Source organism: Arvicanthis niloticus, chromosome 28 (assembly GCF_011762505.2).
Source record: "Arvicanthis niloticus isolate mArvNil1 chromosome 28, mArvNil1.pat.X, whole genome shotgun sequence".
Classification (NCBI taxonomy): Eukaryota; Metazoa; Chordata; class Mammalia; order Rodentia; family Muridae; genus Arvicanthis; species Arvicanthis niloticus.
The window spans coordinates 18,943,686-18,964,735 of NC_133436.1; the positions used below are offsets into that span (position 1 = coordinate 18,943,686).

A 21,050-nucleotide genomic window follows, 5' to 3' on the forward strand; every position below is an offset into this window, starting at 1 on the left:
TGCTGAGGTGTCTCTGCAGTCTATGATCAAGTCTTCAGTTATCTTTGTGTGATGTATGTGAACTCATTAGGTGATTGTGCCTAATGTTTTGAAGAACTTCCCTTTTAAAAAAAATGGCTGCACCAGTTCTAACCACACTCAACAGCAAAATTTAAAGTTCATAATTACTCTACATCCCTGCCAACCAGTTACTGTCAACTTTAAGCACAAAACAAAACAAACAAACAAACAAACAAACAAAACCCAAACTATAATCTACCTTAATGACTTTAGTCTGTTTGCTTTTTCTAGTTTTGTAAAATGGAAATGTCATAGTGTTTTGTCAACTTTTCCAAGTTTGATATATTATGTTTTAAGGCTCTCTACCTTCTGCATTTATTTTTCATTGACCTACTAAATGGTAAAAAGAAACACAAGAGGAAAGAAACATGGCTGCTCTTAGGTATGATGGAGAAGTGAGTTTATCGTAGATAGAAGGGAGAGTCAGATGCAGATGCGGGAACATCTGGGAGAGTCCTGAGTGAACATGACCAAACTGAGTTGGGCCATGTGAGGAGAAGGAGAGGGAGAGGGAGAGCTAGACCAAGAGGCCAGGAAGGTCAAGGGTAGACAAAAAGGCCAGGTAACAAAAATAGTTGGATTATATATGGAAGGGCAGGTGGGGGAAGGGTAGCCCAGCCCTTGCACTGGAGAAGTTTAAGGTAGAAGGTGAATTGTTCCAGCCAGGATGGCCCTGTAACAGGCATGCACTGAGGGATGCTGGGAGAACCTGGTAGCCAGGTCTGCTTTGCTATGCTAAGTAGGTATCTCAACCTTTTGCTACAGGTTTGAGCTCTAATACCTTCTAGTTATCTAAGTGTGTCCTTTAATTTCCACTTATTTACATATTTGGCAGAGTCTAACCTTGAGGTCCGATTTCATCATATTGTAGTTGGAAAATATCCTTTATGACTTCCATCTTCTAAATGTATTCAGGCTTTTAAATTATTTAACATATGACCTGTCTTAGAGAATGTTCCCCATGAGTCTGGAAGAATGTACATTATGCTAACTCTGTGTGGAATGTTCTTTGTATATCTGTTTGCATTACAAAACTTCCTTAACTCTTTTACCACATCTAGCTGCTCTACCCATCATTCAGACTTGGTATTGACATCTTCTGTGGTTACCATTGAATTGTCTTATTCCAATTGCTTTACAAAATCAGCCAAACAAAACCCAAATCCAAAATTTTAGTCACATAAAAACTTGTAAAATGGTCTCTAAAGAGTTAAACACCATAAGTTCCCGTCAACTGAAGACTGGATTAACATCATGTGATATATTGAAACAGTGAGAAATTTGTTAATTAAAACTGTACAGCATATGTGAACCTTGACAACAATATTATGCCAAATAGAAAATACTAGGGAAAAAAAAAAAAAAAGGAGCCCAGGACAATAAAAAGTGAGGGGATTTTTCAGGAAGAACAGCAAGAAAGCCAAGCCCAGTGTTAGATTCCTGGAAACCAAGCACCGGAGAGGCTGAGGCTGGAGGATGAGCATTTTGAGGATACCCAGAGAAATCCTTTTTCAAAAGAATGCTAGCTAGCTGTCAGGAGCAGTTAATCAAGGCATCTCCTTCTGGCCTCCTGATTACCTCTCATCTCCTCATCTCTCCACACCACTAAGATACCTATTATTCTGCCCACACAGTCTGCTCCTTTGCTTTTTTGTCTCACTTCTTTTGATTTTTTTTTTCAGGAGTCATTTTCATCTTGTTTGACTGTGACAGTTTTTCTTTGCAGGCTATCCACAAGTTCTCATACTGAACCATATTGTGCAGCAAATCATGTTTGAATTACCACACTTAAGAAGAAACATCTATTATCTGGCATACATTTTTGGAAACACATTTCAGTGCAATTTAGCATAATGTAAAGAAAAAAAACTAGACTTATCCTCTTCTTGTGACAATTTCTAGTGATCTTTTTCTTTTCAGGCTAAGACAAAGGTTCTCAATCTCTGGGTCACAACCCCTTTGGGAGGTGTTGAATAACCTTTTTATGGGGGGGTCTCCTAAGACCATCTGCATATTATTCATAACAGTAGCAAAATTACAGTTATGAAGTAGCAATGAAAATAATTTTATGGTTGGCGGTCACCCCAACATGAGGAACTGTATTTAAGGGTCACAGCATTAGGAAGGTTGAGAACCCCTGGCTTATACATTCCAAGATTTATAATAGTGTGCTCTTACAAGTGGCCAAGGGTGAGCTCACAGGTCAGGAGATTATTAAGTGGGGGTGTGTTCTTTGGGGTTGTCTAATCACAGGAGCAGGAACAACCTGTTAACAATAGGGTCCAGTCTTCCAGGAGGAAATGATGTTCCTGTTTCAATCATTCTGGAAACGGATGTGCGGGCTAGCATATGAGGGCATAGGAAGAGAGGGGCCAGGGAGAGGAAGAATGAGAGACTAGGGAGAAGGCGAAAGATGGCTTTGACCTCAGCTTTAAACAGTAGTGATTTGTAGTGCAGGGTGAGCCTCCTTATATATCTAGGAAGACCTACAGGTGCATCATGAAGCTTCACTCCCAGCCCCCACTCCAGAAATGAAGAAGGAAGTAATCTTTGGACACAGAGCCTTGGGCCTCTCTGTGGCTAAAGAACATGTTCAGTTCCAAATCTGGGACTTACCCGGGAAGCATTCACCCACCCGATCCCCCATGGTCTTTGAGAAGATGGGGAATGGGTGTGGTCTACATGGCACTTGCAGCCAGAAGACTTAAAGAAGGCTTTGTAGGCCATATGTGGAAAGCAGTGACCTCTGTTATTCCCGGACACAGAGCCCTGGGCTGCTGAACAGTCATCTATATGGTGCTTTAAGTCACTGTGGAATTTTCTTTCCTTTGTGTGTCAAATGTCTTCACTGTGGATGTAGCTTCTTGCTTGCATAGCTATCTACATAGCTAGCCAGAACTACAGGTGACAACCTTTATCTCCAGGACCGTATTTGAATGCCAAGCCCTGGAAAGCCCTGGTTAGAATGGGAGCAAACAGGGCTGATATTGCAACTAATGAGCACTTTTAGGAGAGCCTTGGGAGTATCTGTGAGGACAATCTCTAGAAAGATAACACAGGGCTATTGGCCTTGCAACACTGAAGGAATTATGCCAGTGTTTGACCCCGGCTTGAAGAGGTGGGGTATGCTCATACTCAAGTATCTGCTGGCGCAGCTGCATGGTGTTCATGATTGGCTTTTCTGCCGTCATAAAGTAGTGACCCTACTGACCAGCTATGCATCCTTTAAATATAATTTATGAAGCATCCAACACTCCCTCCTACATATTGAAGGCCTTGTCTCTCCTTTCATGCCTGCACAATTTGGAATTCAACATCTGAATTAACCAGAGGAACCCAGTAGCTAAGAAAATAGGAAGAGGAGGTGTCATTTCCAGTGGACACGAACAAGGGGAAGCATTCCGATTCTAATAAAAGCCAGACAGTTAAAAATAGTCTAACTAGAGTATAATATTGTTGATTCACCTTTTTAATTTATGGACAAGGACACTGGGGACATAGAGGTGTTTCCTGGGGTGCCTTCTTTCTAGAGGCATTGGTATGACTATGGTTAAAATAATTGATTTTTCTTCTTAGCAGCCTCATAGGAGGAATTATCTTTCCTTCTCCAAAAAGGGAGGGCTTTATGGATTGTATCATCTGTGACTTGATAAAACTCAAAGCTCCTTTAACATTCTAATGATCTTTTTTCTATCCCAGTTAAATTGGATCATGTTTCAGGAGACCTGGGTCCACTTAATATCTAATGGGTTTGTGGCCCCATTCTGGATTTAAGAATACAGAAGATAACAATGGGCTTTTGTTTGCATGCAAAACAAGTCCCTTACAGGGTGAGCTATCTTCTAAGTTCCAGGAAAAACATCTCAGAGACTGGAACATTTAAACTGGGCTCTAAAGAATGAGAAGGAACCAAACTCTTAAAGGCACAGGAGACACAGAGTGTTTGGCTAGGAGGAGGCATGGCATTGAAAAGAAAGCGTGTTGTGGGTAAGGAGAAGGAAGCTATGGGGCAGGAAGAGGTGACTGCCATTTTGGATTTTCCCCTAAGCATCTCTAATCTTAGCTATGTTGGTATCTACCTCTGAGATAGACCTTTGTTCTTTGATGTCCGTGGACATGTGATGTCATCTGGAGACATGGAGTCCTAGCCTTATCTGTTAGCTCAGTGATCTTGTTCTTGCATTAATTGTAGTGATGTCTTTAAACACTTTCATCTAGGGATGGAGAGAAAAGAGGGTTCAGGTGTTAAGAGTACATTCCGCTCTTGCTGAAGATTGGAATTTGGTTTGTGGAACCCACTCTGGGCAGCTCACATCCTCATCTAACTCCAGGGGACCAGCTGCCATCTTCTGGTTTCCATCTGCACCTCATTCCCATGTACAAATGGGTATACATATATAATTAATAATGAAAATAAAAAATTTTTCTACAGATTTCACTTAGGATCAATTATAATCACAAATAAACCCCACAATATTATGTGTGGAGACAGATCATGGTTTATGATACTATAATAATTTTCTTAGAAAAGATTATGAAAAAATATTCTACCCAACCCCAAGTCACTTTATAGTTAGGACAACCCAGGGCCACCAGGCCTATAACACAGCTTGGTCTCCTTGTTCTCCATGGCAGTTTGAATGAGAGGTGTCCCCCCCCACAGGTTCATGGATCTGAACGCTTGCTCCCAAGTTGGGGGCACTGTTAGCAGTGGTAGGAAGCGAGGCCTTGGGAGACAAGTGTGTCAGTAGAGGCAGGATTGAGGGCTCAGAGCTTTGCCCTATTTCCAGTTTCCTGTCTTTGCTTCATCATTTTAGTTCAAAATGTGACAAGGACTCCTTGTCCTTGCTGGCCCGAGTCCCCAGGATGCTCAACTCTTCTCGCTTTGGAACCATCAAGCAGACATGAATTCTTTCTCCTGTATGTGTCTTTGATCAAGATGTTTTCGTCACAGCACCAAGAAGCAAACTAATACACACTTAGAGAGTGATGGCTTCTTAAAACCTAGCAATGCCTTTGTCCCAGTGCTCAAAGCCCAGGTCATATTAGTTTCAGGATTATTATAACGTATTTCACTATTATAAAGTGTCTATTTTAGCCTTCCACTGAAATGTGAAATGAAAAGCTTAGGTGTTTCCATGTAAAAACAGTCCAAACGCTGAAGACAGGACAAGACAGAAGGAGTGATTAATATGATTAATGCATTAATATGACTCTCCTGTGGCCTGCATTTTTTTGATCCTCATCTACAGTGCTCCATTTAATTGTGCCTCTCAAAGACTGAACTCAGGGAAATGAGTCTGATAGCCTATAAGGAACATTCTCATCCAAACCACCCCAGAATGTGAGCCTGATGGTATATTTCTCATCATCATGCTACCTGACTTGACATTGTCTGATGTCATGTCTTTGACTTATGTATTTGGTTTGTCTCTCACTAAACACAAAGGCAATTTTATCTAGAAGGGTCACATTAACTATACAAACATAATGCAGAATATAAAATAGGGTACCTTGTTTCAAAATTTTGGGCACAAGGAAGATTTGGGGGTCTAGGAACTGTCATGACTTGAAAAATCGGTTCATTTATTCCAAGTCTGAGAACAAATAAGATTTGTGTGGATGAGATTTAAGTCCCGGAAGACACAGGGAGGTGATCTCAAAGACAACATAGCTGTGCAAGTCACCACACACTTATTTTAATCTTCTGTATAAACTCCATCTTCTCTCAGAATGGAAAACAGGTCCTCATATGCATTAAATGCATGCTCTGCCATTCACAAAGCTACACTCCAGACTCAAAGCTGCTTTTACTTTCTTTTAAATAACTGCCTGTGATAACCTTTTAAATTCTTTTACTTTGAAGACAACAGAAAGTCTGCACATGGATGAAGAAATTAAATAGCATAATAAAAATACGCACAGCCAGTAAAGCCCTAAACTATGTCACTAAAGCCTTCAAGTATGTGCATGCACGCACGTGTGTGTGTGTGTGTGTGTGTGTGTGTGTGTGTGTGTGTGATTTACAGTGTGTCTTTAGGGTTAGCATCAATTCTTATAGGAAATATTAGCTTCTCACAATCTACTTTCTTGATTGGTAAGTACTGTGATATTTCATTAGCTTTCATGAAAAGGGTAGGTCAAGCATGCATTAAGTTAGCAATTTCGCTCTCTTTGTGATGTATCATCTTATAAACTGTCAGGTTTGCGGTAGAGCCTTGTGTCATTCATTCTGCTAAGCACCTTATCGATTTTCAAGATGGAGCACAAGGGCCGGAAAAGGCTGCTAGACAGCTTAATTCAGGTTTCACACTCTGGCTCCAGGGAGACTGTAACCATGCAGTTCACTGTAGACAGGACCTCTTTGAGAAGTGGAATCTCTTTCCTCACTTCCAATTTTGTCTATATGGTTAACTATATATGACTGTAAAACACTTCTCCGAGCATTGGTCTTTACAATCTGTTGAATGGGTCAGCTACATGGTTTACTGGCCATCGAGAGTGTTCGCTCTCTGTCCCTCTTTCCTGTCATTCTTTGACACAGGCTACTTCAAGCACCATTGGCAGCTGTCTACATATCTGCACCATACTGCGGTCTGCTGCCCTGAACTCAACCTAGGGACACACTATGCTAGATTCCTCAACTGTCTCCAAATCAGTTCAGAGGAAGGCTGTTAAGGTACTTTATTAACAGGCTTCTACACATCCGTGGACTTCATCAAGTGGGTCTTAGCTGCACTCAACTTCCAGGATTCAAAGAAGCCCTGCTGTCTGCTCTGGATGGATGTCAAGGGTCTTCATGGCCAAAGCAGGGTCCACATGAGGCCATATGGTTCTATTCAGTAGCACTCACGAAGGCCTCAAGAAAAGTATTCATTAAAAATACACACACGCGTATAGCAAGTGAGAATTATTATTAAAATTAAATAAAACTTTCAGATTTTGGAGTCATCAGAATCATTGACAGCTTTCAAATAGAGTATTAGCTCATTTAAAATAAAACTTTTTTTGTTTTTGTTTTTGTTTTTTTCGAGACGGGGTTTCTCTGTGTAGCCCTGGCTGTCCTGGAATGCACTCTGTAGACCAGGCTGGCCTTGAACTCAGAAATCTGCCTGCCTCTGCCTCCCAAGTGCTGGGATTAAAGGCTCGTGCCACCACCACCTGGCAAAACATAATTTTATATTTCTGGAGAAATCCCAGGCAAAATATCTACAGCACCCGAGCATGTGTGGCTGAAATTCAGGTAATAAAATATGAACTATATAAAGCTTTTTGTGCGCATAGGTAATGTGATGACTTCTTAGTGTAAACAAATATGAATAAGAACTCTCGAATTTTGACACTTTACCAACAAATATTAATGATCACTCTCTACTTGACTGGTATTATGGTGGATGCTGGTGTGACAAGGATAGACAAGGGCCTCTCGTGTTGAGGAGCTCAGAATCTAGGGAGCAGTTGTGTGAAGACAAACTAGGCCACACTGAGATAAGGATTCAATTATTGGTAGAAAGAAATGCTTGTTGTTGCAGAAGATGAAAGCAAGTCATCACTCTGGCTATAGAAAGCCTTCAAGAGAAGATGGTGCTATAGCCTGATCATAAAGGATTAGTGAATCAGAAGGTGTTCTAGGTATACAGAAAAGGAGCAGAATCAAACATTAACAAAGCAAATCAGGAAAGTGCTTGGGCAAGGGCCAGACTTCACTAGAGGTCACAGAAGGAGTCTGAGGTGTTTAGGAGAGAAGCTGCTGAACTACAACTGAGAAGGGAAGAATGTTCTGGAAAGGGAAGAGAGCAAAGACGCTCACCAGTAAGGAGGGGCAACTCTGCTTTAACTCAAACAGAAGATGCAGATGCAGAGGCGAGCTTTAAGTAGCAGAGCAAAAGGGACCACGGGTAACTGAGGAGGAGCAGAGGGTGCAGCGCTCTGTTGGGGAGGGGGAACAGACACGTAGCAAGCATAATCTATGGATAAGATTTCAGGTTAAATTTCCCACTCTCCTCAAAAAAATATATACGGTAAAAAGTAAAACTAAAACTAAAAATCCCTTGCTCCCTTGTGTCGGCAGCTAGGTCTCCCCTTTTGCCCTGGATTTAGTGTTATCACTGACGAAATAGACAGAAAGAAAAATAGCCACCCTCATCACGTGCGAGATTCAGGAAGGGTCTTGATTCAGTTCACGTTTCTATTTCTAAGTTGTATAACAGAGCATCACATCTTAGTGCCCAATACGTATTTGCGGAATGAAAATAGCCAGAGTCTGGTGTGGTGGCACACGTCTGTAATGCCAGCCTCTGGGATGCTGAAGTGAGAGTGTCTGTGAGCTCTAGGCCAAGTTGTTTTATGTGGCACATTAGTGTCTCAAGGCCAAAAGGAATAACAAAAGGCCAGCGAGCTAAAGAAAGAGGTGGGAACTAAATTTCAAGATTGACTTTTAGAGTTTGTGAATCAGATGACAATTTTGAAGGGGAAACACTTTTTGAAAAATGTCAGTTTATTAAACAGCAAGGAGTTTAAAAACATCATGGAAGAAGGGGAGGGGAGGAGGGGAGGAAGAGAAGAGAGGAGGAGAAGGGAAGGGATTAGGGCAGTAAGTGGGAGAGGAGGAAAATCAGTCTCTGGACAATAGCAGAGAAGAACAAGGTTCTAAGGACCAGGCAAAACTTATAAAGATAGTTTTATAAATGGCCTATGAAGAAAAAACTCATTCCGTCCTCTGTAAGAGCTATACAGATGTTTTTCTCTCTGGGTAGAGAAAGAGAACAGGGCTTTGTCTGAGCCTGTTCCTGGCCTATATGGGTTAGACCTAAGGAGGGTTAGTGGTGGAAGCAATTGGAAGAAGAGAAGGATTAAGGCCCTAGTCCCTTTTCACACTGTGATGGCATGGTTCAATAGAATGACAGAGAAAGCCCCCTGAAGGCTCTCACTGCCCAGAGTTAGCAGCAGAATCTCTTACCTGAGCTGCAGGAGAGAGCTCTGAACATTCCTTCTATAGATACAGGAGCTGACGTTCAGGGAAGAAAGGAAGGGACCATGCTGAAGGTGTTGGCACTTGGAAGTCCTCAGGGAGTATTTGGTGACCAACATTCAAAAAGGAAAATAGCAGTAAGAACCGACTTGGAGGTTGTAGTCTTTTAGCAACTTCTGAGGGTTGAATAAGAAACAAAGTCCATTAAGGTGCGAGTGTGTGGAGAATGCTTTTTATCCCAGAACTCCTGGTATGGAAGCAGAAGGCTTAGGTGTTGGAGGCTAGGATGGGCGATACAGCAAAACCCTGTTACAAATATACAAACAGAATAGAATTAGTTCCCACCTCTTACATGCCCTTAGCAGAGATGGAGCCTGGTAACTGTCAGGAGCATCCCATTAGAGAGACCAAGTCTACAAGCTCCATTCTGTCGTCTTCAAAGAGCAGTATATAGGGCTACAGCTGTTTAAGGGTAACAAACATGGGTATAAACAGTTACCTTTACAAACAGTTTTTGTAAAGGTAACCAGAGCCTGCTACCTGATCTTAGATGCCCCCTTTCAGGGTTTAACATTCTGAAAATCAGGATGTTAGTCATGAACACTTTTTGTTAGTATGAATTGTGGTGTGTGTCTGGTAACATCTCTATCCTGAACCCTTGACCATAACCAATGGTTTTGATTATGAGCAGGGCTGTACTAATACTGGTTTGCTGGTCCTGATACACTAAAACTCATTCTTTTGAATTCAAAACAGTCTTCTTTCATAGAACTTCAAATTTTTAAGGTGATAAAGCCTGGGTGCTGGAGAGAAGGCTCTGGCTAAGAGTGCTTCCTGCTCCTCCAGAAGAAGAGTTAGGGTCCCAGCACCCATGTCAGGTGGCTCATGACTGTAACTAAAGCTCCAGGGTATCTAACATTCGCTTCTGGCCTCAGTGTTCAACACACGCGCACACGCGCGCATACACACAACTAATTGTGAAAATATAAGGCCCGATATTTAAATTTTGTTCTTCTAATGATCCTTACAAGTTATGGGTCCCATGTGAAGTAAGACAGGCCAGCATAGATAGCAGTTTTACAATTAATGAAGCTCTGGACTAAGACCAGTGGAAATTAGGGCATGTAGGGCGATTAGTATCAACGACAAACTGAGAACAGAATCCAGGTCTACCACAGCAGGTTGACGGGCTTGGCATTTGCACACCTGGGCTCCCACTCTTAACACACTCACTGAAAGCTGAGGCAAATTCATTTGCCCATTAGCTAAAAATGTATTTTGAGGTTTTGTTAGCAGGAAAATAAAGCTTCTAACAGATTTCTAGTAAGGTTATAAAATATATATTAAATTTCAATTCTATAAAAATTTAAGAATTTAATTTCTACAGCTTTTTAAAATGAACCGAAACTCTTAACTATTCAAATTTAAACAGAATACACTTTCAAGCATGGCATAGCATTTAGGGCTGTATTATTCCACTCAACAGGCCACATATGAGCTGGGTCTCACTCATTGGCACAGGGTTCAGACATTAAAGCCATGGCCAAAGGATCCATGCGTGAAGGAGAGGACACTCTGAGTTCTGCTTGTTTGTTTGTTTTGTTCTGTTTTTGTAACCTTTGAGAATATTTTCCAAGCTTTTAGGGATTTATGTATCTGTGTGTATGTTGAGGCATACCAATTACTTCCATTCACATACTTGTTATATTGGTTCAGATGGTATACTGATTATCTGTGACACAAGAAACTTCTGTGTCATGGCTTGTAGGTCAGGGCTGTCTGGACTAGCATACCAACCACCTAGGAACTTCTGAAGAATACAAATTCTCATGGCAGCCTCCTTCCCCTGTGCTTCCTGTACAGAAACTCTGATGATGAGGGGCAAGAGAGAGGGCTTTTGGTCCAACAGTCTGGAGTTAGACAGTTGCTTTTCCATGAAATCCTCTCACTCAGATCTGAGTACAATGGTTTAATCTGGCAGCATGTATAGTTACATAGCTATGGTTAGCGAATCATAGATTACACTTTTAGTAGTGAGATCTTCATAATTTAGTATCCAGTGGCATGATTTCTTGAAATCGGAGATTTTGAACCCAGATATAATTTGGCTGAGTCCTAGTGAGGCAGCGAGGACACGGTCTGAGGGCAACAGCACAGGGCTCTCTCTCCCCCACCGCCTGCCTCCAATGCCATGCTGGCCCAGTGCAGCTTGTGTTTAATTGTTCACTGGTGTGGATTTTTGAGTAGTTGAATGTTGCAAGCAACAGAGATTACATTGTGGTCATAAAATGATATTTATACATTTACCTAGAATTTAGGAGTAAGTGCTCAAGAAAAGAGAATTAATAGTATGTTCTATTATATGAGCAAAGACTTTTTCTTAAAATGAATTCACTGAACTGTCAAACATGTGTGCGTTGGGTGAGAGGCATAGCAGTCAGGGATGGACAGAAGAAGCCGGGTGAGGTGGGGGAGTCACCACAGAGCTCCCACAGGGTAGGGTTTGTATTCGGAGGAAGATACAGTATTAATCCAAAACTCCAGCTTCATGTGATGCAAAGCCCTCACATGGCGTTGGTAATAAATATTCCTTTATTTTTTTCACCTGAAACTTGCTTTAATTAATAAAGTGGATTTCCTGCCTTAATTTTGTCTTTTAAGAGTGATTAGCATGTAAAGTATAAGCAAGACAAATGGGGAAAATAAAGTTTGAAAATCACTGAGAGAACTTTCTGTTTTAAAAGATGCTTGTATCTTTTAAACAACAGCACACATTAACGGCTTCTAACTGGGCACCTATGACAGCAGCTTTTCATGCAGAAACTGCGAACAGCATTGACTTTTAGTTAATGGAAGAAAGTTAGAGTCTTCCTATACATTCCTAGGCACGGTGAGAACAAGGAGGCTGTTTCCACTCCACAGCATCGAATGGCACAGTGCCACTTAACACAGGACACTCGAGTAGGAGGCATGGCAGAAGGAAATCTTGTTTTCAAATTTGCACTTGAGTACTAAAGTCCTAAAACTTTTGATTATCAGTCAGACTAATATGAAATAATCTACGTTGCTGTGCAGTAACATCAAATGATGTGTTGCTTAAGCTTTCAGATAAAAAAGAATCTATCATGAAAGCCCTTGTAAAGTACTCTAAGGACTTCTTGTCTAAGACATGACTGCCCCCATGTGGGCCAGTTGTGTATCACACTAAGAAGCAGAAATCTAGAAACAAGCATGAGAATTACGTCAGCATTCCCTGAAAGATTTTATTCCAGATCCATTAACTGGATTCTCATTGTTGGTACAAGTAGTTACACACTGATGATGACAAATCAGTTAGAAAATTCTAACTCCGGAGATACCTATTATTCTCGATAGTCAAAGGATGTTCCACAGAACAAATCAGTGTTTTTCAGTGGCTCTTTTGAGATGTCGAGTCAGATCCCTGCTCACACGCACGGACTCAGAACTGGTATTTTAGTAAGACTCCAGGGTTATTTGTGTGCAATTAGATCTAGCTCTTGGCTCCATTCCAGCCCACCCACGTGGCTAGCATGGAGAGGATACTTTCACCAAGAATCAGGGTCTGTGGTCTCAATTACCTATTAATACATCTTTGGAAAAGTGACCATTTTTTTGTTGTTGTTTGTTTTGGCTTATTTTCTTCAACTGATGTGATAATTCTACAACTCAAAAAAAACACTAAAACAAATTTCCAGAAAAAAAAAAAAGGGCTTTGGTTTTTTGTTTCAGAAGGGATTAGAGTATTTTATTTTGCCCAGTCAGAGCCCTTCAGCAAAGAAATTCATATACATATATATGAACATTTCCCAGAAACATTAACTTGTAATACATTCTTAAAATACCAGATTAATGGTATTTATTTACAAAAATATTTCATCACCTAATTTTGAACCTTTTGCTGTGATGACAGCATTTTTTTTTTCTGATTAAGTTACAGAAACACAAAAGAACTACAAAGTTTGAGGATGGTTTTCAGTGTTTGCAATAGTGCCTTTTAAAAAAATGAAACACTACACAGATAATTTTTAAAAAATGTACTTCGAAAGCATATCCCAGTAATTATCCTAGAAACAGTTACTGCACTGAGCAAACATAAAAAGAAAATGCAAGAGATGAACAGTGCATATGATGTTGGCACACAGGCTAGCATTCTGGACCAAGCATGCTTGCCCTGAGCTTGGAAAACTCTAGGAAACTAAATCTGTCTGTTTTATAATTGGGTGGGTTTTTTTTTGAAACACATTTACAATGAAACAAAATGTAACTAGACAGTACTCCCACCCCTGACTAGCTACCCTGTTGAGCAGAGGTCACACCTAAAGTATCACCTATTTACAAAAAAGAAAAGAAAGGAAAAGAAAGAAATCAAGCCACCATTTCTCATCTTTGCAGTGTATGTTAAGTCTGTCTGAAACACATACACTCTCTTTGGGGCAAAGTTTAGATAGCAAAATATAACTGGTATTAAAAAAATTAGAACCCCAAACTCACATAAATAGAATTCCACAACTAACCTACACCCATTTTAAATGCCTGAGTCAAATGGCCTACAATGAGTTGACACTATTTATTTATATCTTATAGACAATAAAGGTTTAAACTATGTGCCTCAATGAAAAATACTGGCAGCTGTATAAGCCCATTTCCTCTAAGGAATAGGAAGAGGTCACCCTTAAGCAACTCTGGAGTCAATGCTGAATTCATAAAAGAACTGAACCAGCAACTTCAGACCCAGAACTGGGAAGTACTAAAGTCATTCATTCACGTTCTCAGAAAAGCTAAGCTACGGCTTCGACCTTGTCATTTGCAACAACTGTTTTCTGTGCACAGAATCCTTGCAGCATCTGAAGCAAGAGAGTCATGGCGTTCGCAATACTCTACAGTGGATCAGAGGAAGGAGCAGCCTGCAAAGCTGGCCACTGCGCATTCATCTCCAAGTCAGAAGCACACCTGGGCATCAATCTCAACCCAGAACAAATGCTGAAAAGAAAAAGACAAATGGAAAACCAGAAGGGACACTGGCTACACAGAAGTGTTCTTTTCAAAGTAAATATAGATTTAAAAAGCCTAGGAGTATTGATTAGGTATCAAACTGATAAGGAACAAATTCTATAAATTATAAAATTAAAAAAAAAAACCTTCATTGACAAAAATACATAAACTCTGTTTCCAGTTTTGGAAATTTATTTTTAAAAAAGGTAGAAGAAAATATCTGGAAAACCATTTTCAATATATATATATATTTTTTAAAACAATAGCTAAAATAGGCATCCAACAGCAAGCTGAAGCTACAGAAAAGTTCTAGAAATTATTGTTGTGGACATTTCCCCTCAAAAAAAAAATCAATATTTGAAAATATTTGGCAGAGATTTTTTTTCTTTAAACTACATAATTGTATTTTGTCACATGTGAAGGCTTCTCAATAACACATGACCTTTTAAAACTTAAACGTATCTCGAAAGAGATACCAGTATTTCTTAGTATAAGGGTAAAACACAAAGTTTTGTATGGAGAATACACACATGTCTTAAGTACTTGGACTTAACAAGTTCACCATTTTTAAAATTAAAGACTACATTTATAAAAATTCGTCTAAAGCTAAAAGAATACTTTCTAGCAGCATATAAACATAACATGTTACTGTGTGATTGTAAAACAACCCCAAAAGTGTCACAATAAAGATCAGGACCACGGAAACATACAACAAATAATTTCATTTGTTTCTAATCTTTAAAAGCTGTATAAAGCCCTCTTAAAGGTTTTAGAACTGATTGGTCTCAGGCAACGCTAGCAGCATAGTCACGATTTTGGTATCTCTCGTACATAAGTATCACCTGATTTAAGCGAAAAGTGCAGATTAAATAAAGGACAATAAAAAGTCATGACCTAAAAAAGTGCAGAAAAAAAATTCAAGTTTAAAGTTCAGTGCTCTTTATTTTGCAGAAACATATAAACAAACAAAATCCCCCAAGTTAAAATAAATCTTTGCCACAAAAAAGAAAAACAGATACAAAAACAAACAAACAAAAAAACCCTTTGGAGATAGCTTTACTAATGTCACATGCGAAATGCCTTGAGCAAAGCATACGAATCGAATACAGAACTCAGGGTAAGACTTGGAACAACCCCCTCTGTTCCTCACCTGTCTGTCTCTCAGCATCTCACATATTCTAAACATATACACTCTTTCAGTCCTGGCTCACTGCTGCAAATGACTGCCTGAACTGAATTCAGTGAGTACTTAAGGAAATGTTCTTGATGAAACTGCAGCATACTTGCAATAATATGCATATGTACACAGTATTTTCCCATGAAAACCTCAAATCAGGAACAGGTTTTGTTAAATCTATAACCGGTTTTTAGAAGTGGTAGAGCCAGAATGTGAGCGGGTGTTATGGTAATGCCATATTCACACACAGAAAGATTTTGACAAAATGAGATACTTCAAATAACAACATTCTAAGCAAACAGGGACTGGTTTTAGTTTGCAAAATGAAATGAATTTGTTATGAGGTACATACAGAGAAATCTCTTCCCATCAATAAAGTTAACTGAAGAATACTTGAATTTCAGAATCAAAGACCAAAAAGGGTACAGAGAAGACACACACACACACACACACACACACACACACACACACACACACTTATACACTTTCATTTTTTGAGAATTTATTTTTTGACCTTTTGCTGTTGTTATTGTTAAAGTTCCTGAAACTGTGACTTGCTGGTGGCTACTACTTTTTGCATCAAAGAAGACAGGAGTGGGTTGGGAGGAGGCAGAGCGGTTCAGACTGCAGCCCATCCCCTGGGCCAGTTATCACTGTGAGCTGTCTTTACATCATCAGGCGCAGCTCTGGGATGCTCATTTCCTCTACTTAAAAATGCTTTGTACTTTCTTAGATTGTTGTGCACAATATGTAGATTAATTAAAATAAAAGCAAATAATTTAAAATAATGAATTAACATGTTCTTATAAAATCCAGCTCTGATAAACTTATCTACTTCTCTGTTAGTAAATAATTACAACTTTGAGTCATCTTATTTACAGGAGTTAAAATGATTGTAGAAAGGAATTCGATATGCAAATAACACAACAAATTAAACAGCTGAGGCTCCACACACAGTCAAGCAGTGCGATAGGTACTTAGTACTTTTCAACTTTTTAAAACTCTCGACTCTCGACTATTGATATTCATAAAACTATTCCTTTAAAAAAAAGAACCCAATTCTTCCAGTGAGGTACCATGGAACATGGGTTTAATGGACAATATACGTAATGCAAATTAAGCAATTTGTAAATTGCTGAATGTTCAGAGAACAGACATGAAACGAATGTTTTTTTTTTTTTTTACTTTCTACAGATTCAGAAATTTTTAAAAATGATTATAGTTTAAAAACATTTTTATCTTGATCAATTCTCTTCATCACATGTATTTAATCCTTACCTGATGCTATTTAAAGTAAACTTTGATGTAAACTTTTATATCCAGTAGTGCACGTTATAAAATGTAAACAAAAGAATTATTAATGAAAGAGACACGGGCAAGTGACAGGCTGAGAAGTGAGGATGACTGACAGGAACCTTAATTATCAAACAGAACAGAAAACAGCCATGCTTCCCTGCGATCTGTGCCCTGCTTATTCTTAAGGACAGTGACTCAGTACAGTCTGTCATGGGAGACAGCATGCAAAGTTCACAGCCCCCACTTCCCTTCCCTTCGTCCTTTGTGGCTTTAGCAATCACAGCCCCTGACTGCATCACAGGCTGCTTCCTCTCTAGGCTGCCCTGCTACTGCACGAACCAATCATTCCGTGTCTACTGCTCTCCAATGCACACCACTCTTGGTTACAGAAAAAAGTTAGTGATTGATATGAACATACTTTCCTTTCTTTTTGCTTTTAGTATTCCAGAAGGGTATGTACAGGTGTGATGTTGTCTACGGGTGATATTTTGTAGCTCATCAGACTAGACTCTTGGGTAACTGGACAAGAGACACTTGCAGTTTTCCATGCGGCAGCGTGCGCACTAAGATTAAACTGGTTCATCACCTGAGTGTACTGAAACTGAGCAAATGGAGGGCATTTTTAAAAGGGAGCTGAGCACTTTACTGAAATGATAAAACACTGTTGTTTTAGCAATTTTAATTAAATAATGCAAGGGTACATTTGGTTAAACATTTTATAAAAATTCAAGCAAAATTAAAAACTTAGCCAATTTCAACTTTTCTACAAATGTAACCAGTAACTGTTTTGGTCAAGTCTACTTTTAGCTGAGTTGATGTGAACAGGGACAAAAGACATTGACGAATTCTCCTCACCACAATGGAGGTTTTCTCGATTTTCCTCTTTGCATGGTCACTACATGGAAACTCGTAGAAGATGGGCAACTCAGTCATGCGCTGCACTTTTCCATGAAAAGTGACACATCACCTTGATTTGCTTTTGAAGACACAGGAACTGAACACAGTATGTAATACCGAGAGTAGAAGAGGACCCCGCACACTAGCTGTGTGTGTGTGTGCTTCGATTACTTACAGCCCACCATTCAGCAGTCTAACGAGAAGGGACAGTTTGTTGCTTTTTCACTAATGATACTGTGCGAGAGGGTGAGTGCAGACAGCTGTTCACAATGCACTCCAGACACAAAGTGACCTTTGCAGACTTACAACTTCTGGTTTACTGCCTCTCCCCACGGATCAAACACTGGTGGCAGATACAACGGCACAAAATCTTTTGGCATACAAAAGTTTAATACAGGAATGATCCAAGGAATACCCCTCCAGGACTTCTCAGCATCCTCTGTATGTTCGTCCATCAGCGTGACCCCACTTGGTTCTCTGTTTGTCAACTCAGAGCCAGCACACGCCATATGCTCTGCTTTTGCACAGGGATTCTTCTCCGTTAAAGCCGAGTGACTGAGGTAAAACAGTGCATGACGGTGCTGGGAAAGAAGTTTTCAGCAATGTGCATCCCTTTTATGTTATCTTTCCCAAGTACATCCGTGACATCATTACAAGGAAATTTCTTTTTCCTTCAGGTTGCAGCTGGACTCACTGAGTTCTAGTTGTCAGAACTGGTACCACTTTTTATCTTTGTACTTCAGCATCATCTAAAAGAGGCAGAAAGACAAAACCATCATGAAGAATGTGTTTTCAAAATTCCAACAACTATTTATAACTTGTGTCTATAAAGCATGCCATTCTGGAACATTCTGAACCGATATTATACCTTGCTAACTTGAATTTATTTAAAGTGGCATGAATTGTTCTATTTAGATAAAAAATGGCTATATTCATTAAAAATTATCCTAGAAGGTGCTTGTTTCTAATATGTACTATAATTTCTGTTTCATGCGTGACAAAGTTTAGTGCCTTAGCAAATAACTCAAGAATAAGGCAACTGCCATGTTTCTAATTAGAACTGAAAGTCTGAAAGTAATGTTTTAAAGAACTAGAGAAAGAAAGACCAGAAACCTGCATCTCAGGTTTACTGAGCCGTTGTTGTAAGCCAGACAACAAATGTTCCTTGCTCCATTTCACCTGCTCTGTATAATTCTTGGGGTGTGCATTACTTCCTCTTCGTTTTATAATAAAACCCCAAGGCTTCTAGGTTTTACTCAAGGTTAACAGAACAGTGGATCTGGGTTTGGGTCTGGCAATCTGAATTCTAGAGTCCATGCGCACACCTCAATGTACCCTCGTCATTAGACTCTCGGGTGTGTCTAAAACCTGCATCTGTGGAAGGAAAAGGTGACCGTGTCTTATCTTTGGAGTGTGCAGACACTGAAGGTGGCAGAAGTGTTTGTGCTGTGCATGGCTGTGGCATCACAAACCTTGCCTGACACTGAGGGCTATTCGCTTACTTTGGGGTTACTTGTGGGTGCCCTGATTCCCACAGATGCTCTAGACAACTATTTTCCAGGTCAAATGATCTCCTTCATACAACACAACCAAAGAGGAGATGTCTACTGGTTCAAAAACTAAAGAAGTGCTCATGTTATAGAGACCAGTAGGTCGAAGATAAAGACACCTTTGACACTGTTCATCTGGGCAAGAACTTAAGACATCCTCAAAGGCCAGTCCAGGAAGCAAAAGTGAGAAGCCAAAGTCACTCACGCACAAATAACAATGCAGAGCTGCATAAGGCTTTTAAGTTCATAAGAAACATTTTTAAAGATTTATTTTTATTTTATGTGCATGAGGTTTTGTTTTTTCTTTTCTCTGAATTTCCGTATGTATACCACCTTATGTTCCAAGGCCAGAGAAAGGCATCGATTTCCTGGAATTGGAGCTACAGATGGCTCTGAGCTGCCATGTGGATGCTGGTAACCAAATGCAGGTCCTCGGTAAGAGCAGTAAGTACTCTTACCTGCTGAGCCATTCTATAGCTCGGAGATTAATTTTTAATAAAGACCCGTAATAGTCAGTAAAATATAGTTGTGTGGACTTTATTTAGGGGTCCCTTTGCTTTGTGGCATCTGTTTCTGAGGTCCATCAGTTCACTACAAAAGCTTTTCCACTACTCCTCCTTATGCATTAGTTTACAAAGCACACGAGCCTCCTCAATATTATAATAGATTTGAGTTATTTAGATCTACTAGGAAGAATCCAGGAGACAACTGACTTCCTTCCTAGGACAAGGTGGTTTCAGACTTTGAGGAGTTAAGGAAGGATGGTGTTATTATTGAAGTCACTGCCAAACAGCTACAAAGCTTCTACACTGCTGACAAACGTCCCAAAGGTAGGTGTGTTCCTTCAGAATGTTCAGGAGAGGCCAGGAACCACTGCCAGATTCTTGTATGGTTCCCTCTTGTGGTAAAAATTGGTACTTGAAATTATACAAAGTACATGCTTGTAGAAATAACTGAATTTACAAAATGTACTCATTTCATATTTGCTTTCTCTAACTCTGGGTGACCGAGTGCCAGGCATACCTCATGAGCATGTTTGGAAAACGAGTCTGCGCTGGACATCATGGCTGCAGTCCTCTCCTCCAAGTCACTGAGCTTCTGTCCTCTCTCATCGAGGGCCAGCCTGGCTCGGGCGAGTTCCCCCACCACTCCTGATGCAGCTCCTTTCACACCCTCAATCCCACCGGGGCCCGGGATGTGCTGCGCAAGGCTTCTGGAGGCCTTTCCAGAGGACGACTCTCCAACTGGAAGGTTTTAGTGAATTAGAGAAAAATAAATAAATAAAAATCCCACCGTGTGGCAACATTAAAGTACAATTTTTGGCAATACAATATTAATATTTAACTTTAGAACATACCTTGATTATGTGGTTTTAAATTATTTCTAGATGCTTTTTCAAATATGTAAAACTACAGAGCAGTGCTCTAAACATCGTACTTTCTCCCAGATCACACAGCAGAGACTTGGGGAAGCAGGGCTGGCTGGCAACTGTTGGGAGATGCGGGCACGCTGCTGTGGCTCTCATAACTAAAACTGCCTTCTGGGCTGCTAGCACTATAGTTAAGTTTTCAGACTCATACCTGTAGACATACCTTCTTCGTCTCTATTAATGTTTCCACGTTTCAAATATGTAAAATCATACTTTTCTGTTAAGATAGCTTGTTTGCCCCTACCATTCAGTACTCAGGCCCCGATTATCTAACACCCAGCTCACAGCACGTATCAGAACCTGTGGTTAGAGTCCAGTTGTACTTTTATTTCTTTCCCTGACCTATAACAACCTCTCTTACACTCTCACCATCCCAGAATGTCTTCACAGCCCACAAGGAAGCCCGTGGCCTGTTACCCTCACTGTCTACTCTCCTTTTTCCTGGTCCTGCTCTATTTTAGCTCCATATATCTGCCTACCATAAATATTCCATATAAACACACCCACACAGCCTGTGGCCTTTAGTGGCTGACTGCTGTCACTGAGGCCACTGCCTGGTTTATCTGTGTAGCAGCAGCAGTGCTGTTCCTCCTGGCTAAACAGTGTATCATTTTAAAGGTACACCACATTTTGCTTGTCCTCTCACCAATGGACTTG

The 21,050-nt window shown here is 40.1% G+C and overlaps 1 protein-coding gene and 1 pseudogene across 8 annotated transcripts in view; both read right to left on the minus strand.

The window, feature by feature from the left end:
* LOC143439931 (glyceraldehyde-3-phosphate dehydrogenase pseudogene) overlaps positions 1-17,450 on the minus strand; it is a 25,523-nt pseudogene extending 8,073 nt beyond the window's left edge.
* Positions 14,961-21,050, minus strand: part of Stxbp5 (syntaxin binding protein 5) — a 143,317-nt gene continuing 137,227 nt past the window's right edge. For all 8 annotated transcript variants that reach the window (XM_076926840.1, XM_076926839.1, XM_076926837.1 and 5 more), the window contains 2 exons: positions 19,988-20,208; positions 14,961-18,163 (listed from right to left, as the gene is read on the minus strand). In XM_076926840.1, the coding sequence (XP_076782955.1) occupies positions 18,122-18,163; positions 19,988-20,208 (263 nt within the window). In that variant the 3' untranslated portion in view covers positions 14,961-18,121. The remainder of the gene's footprint in view (positions 18,164-19,987; positions 20,209-21,050) is intronic.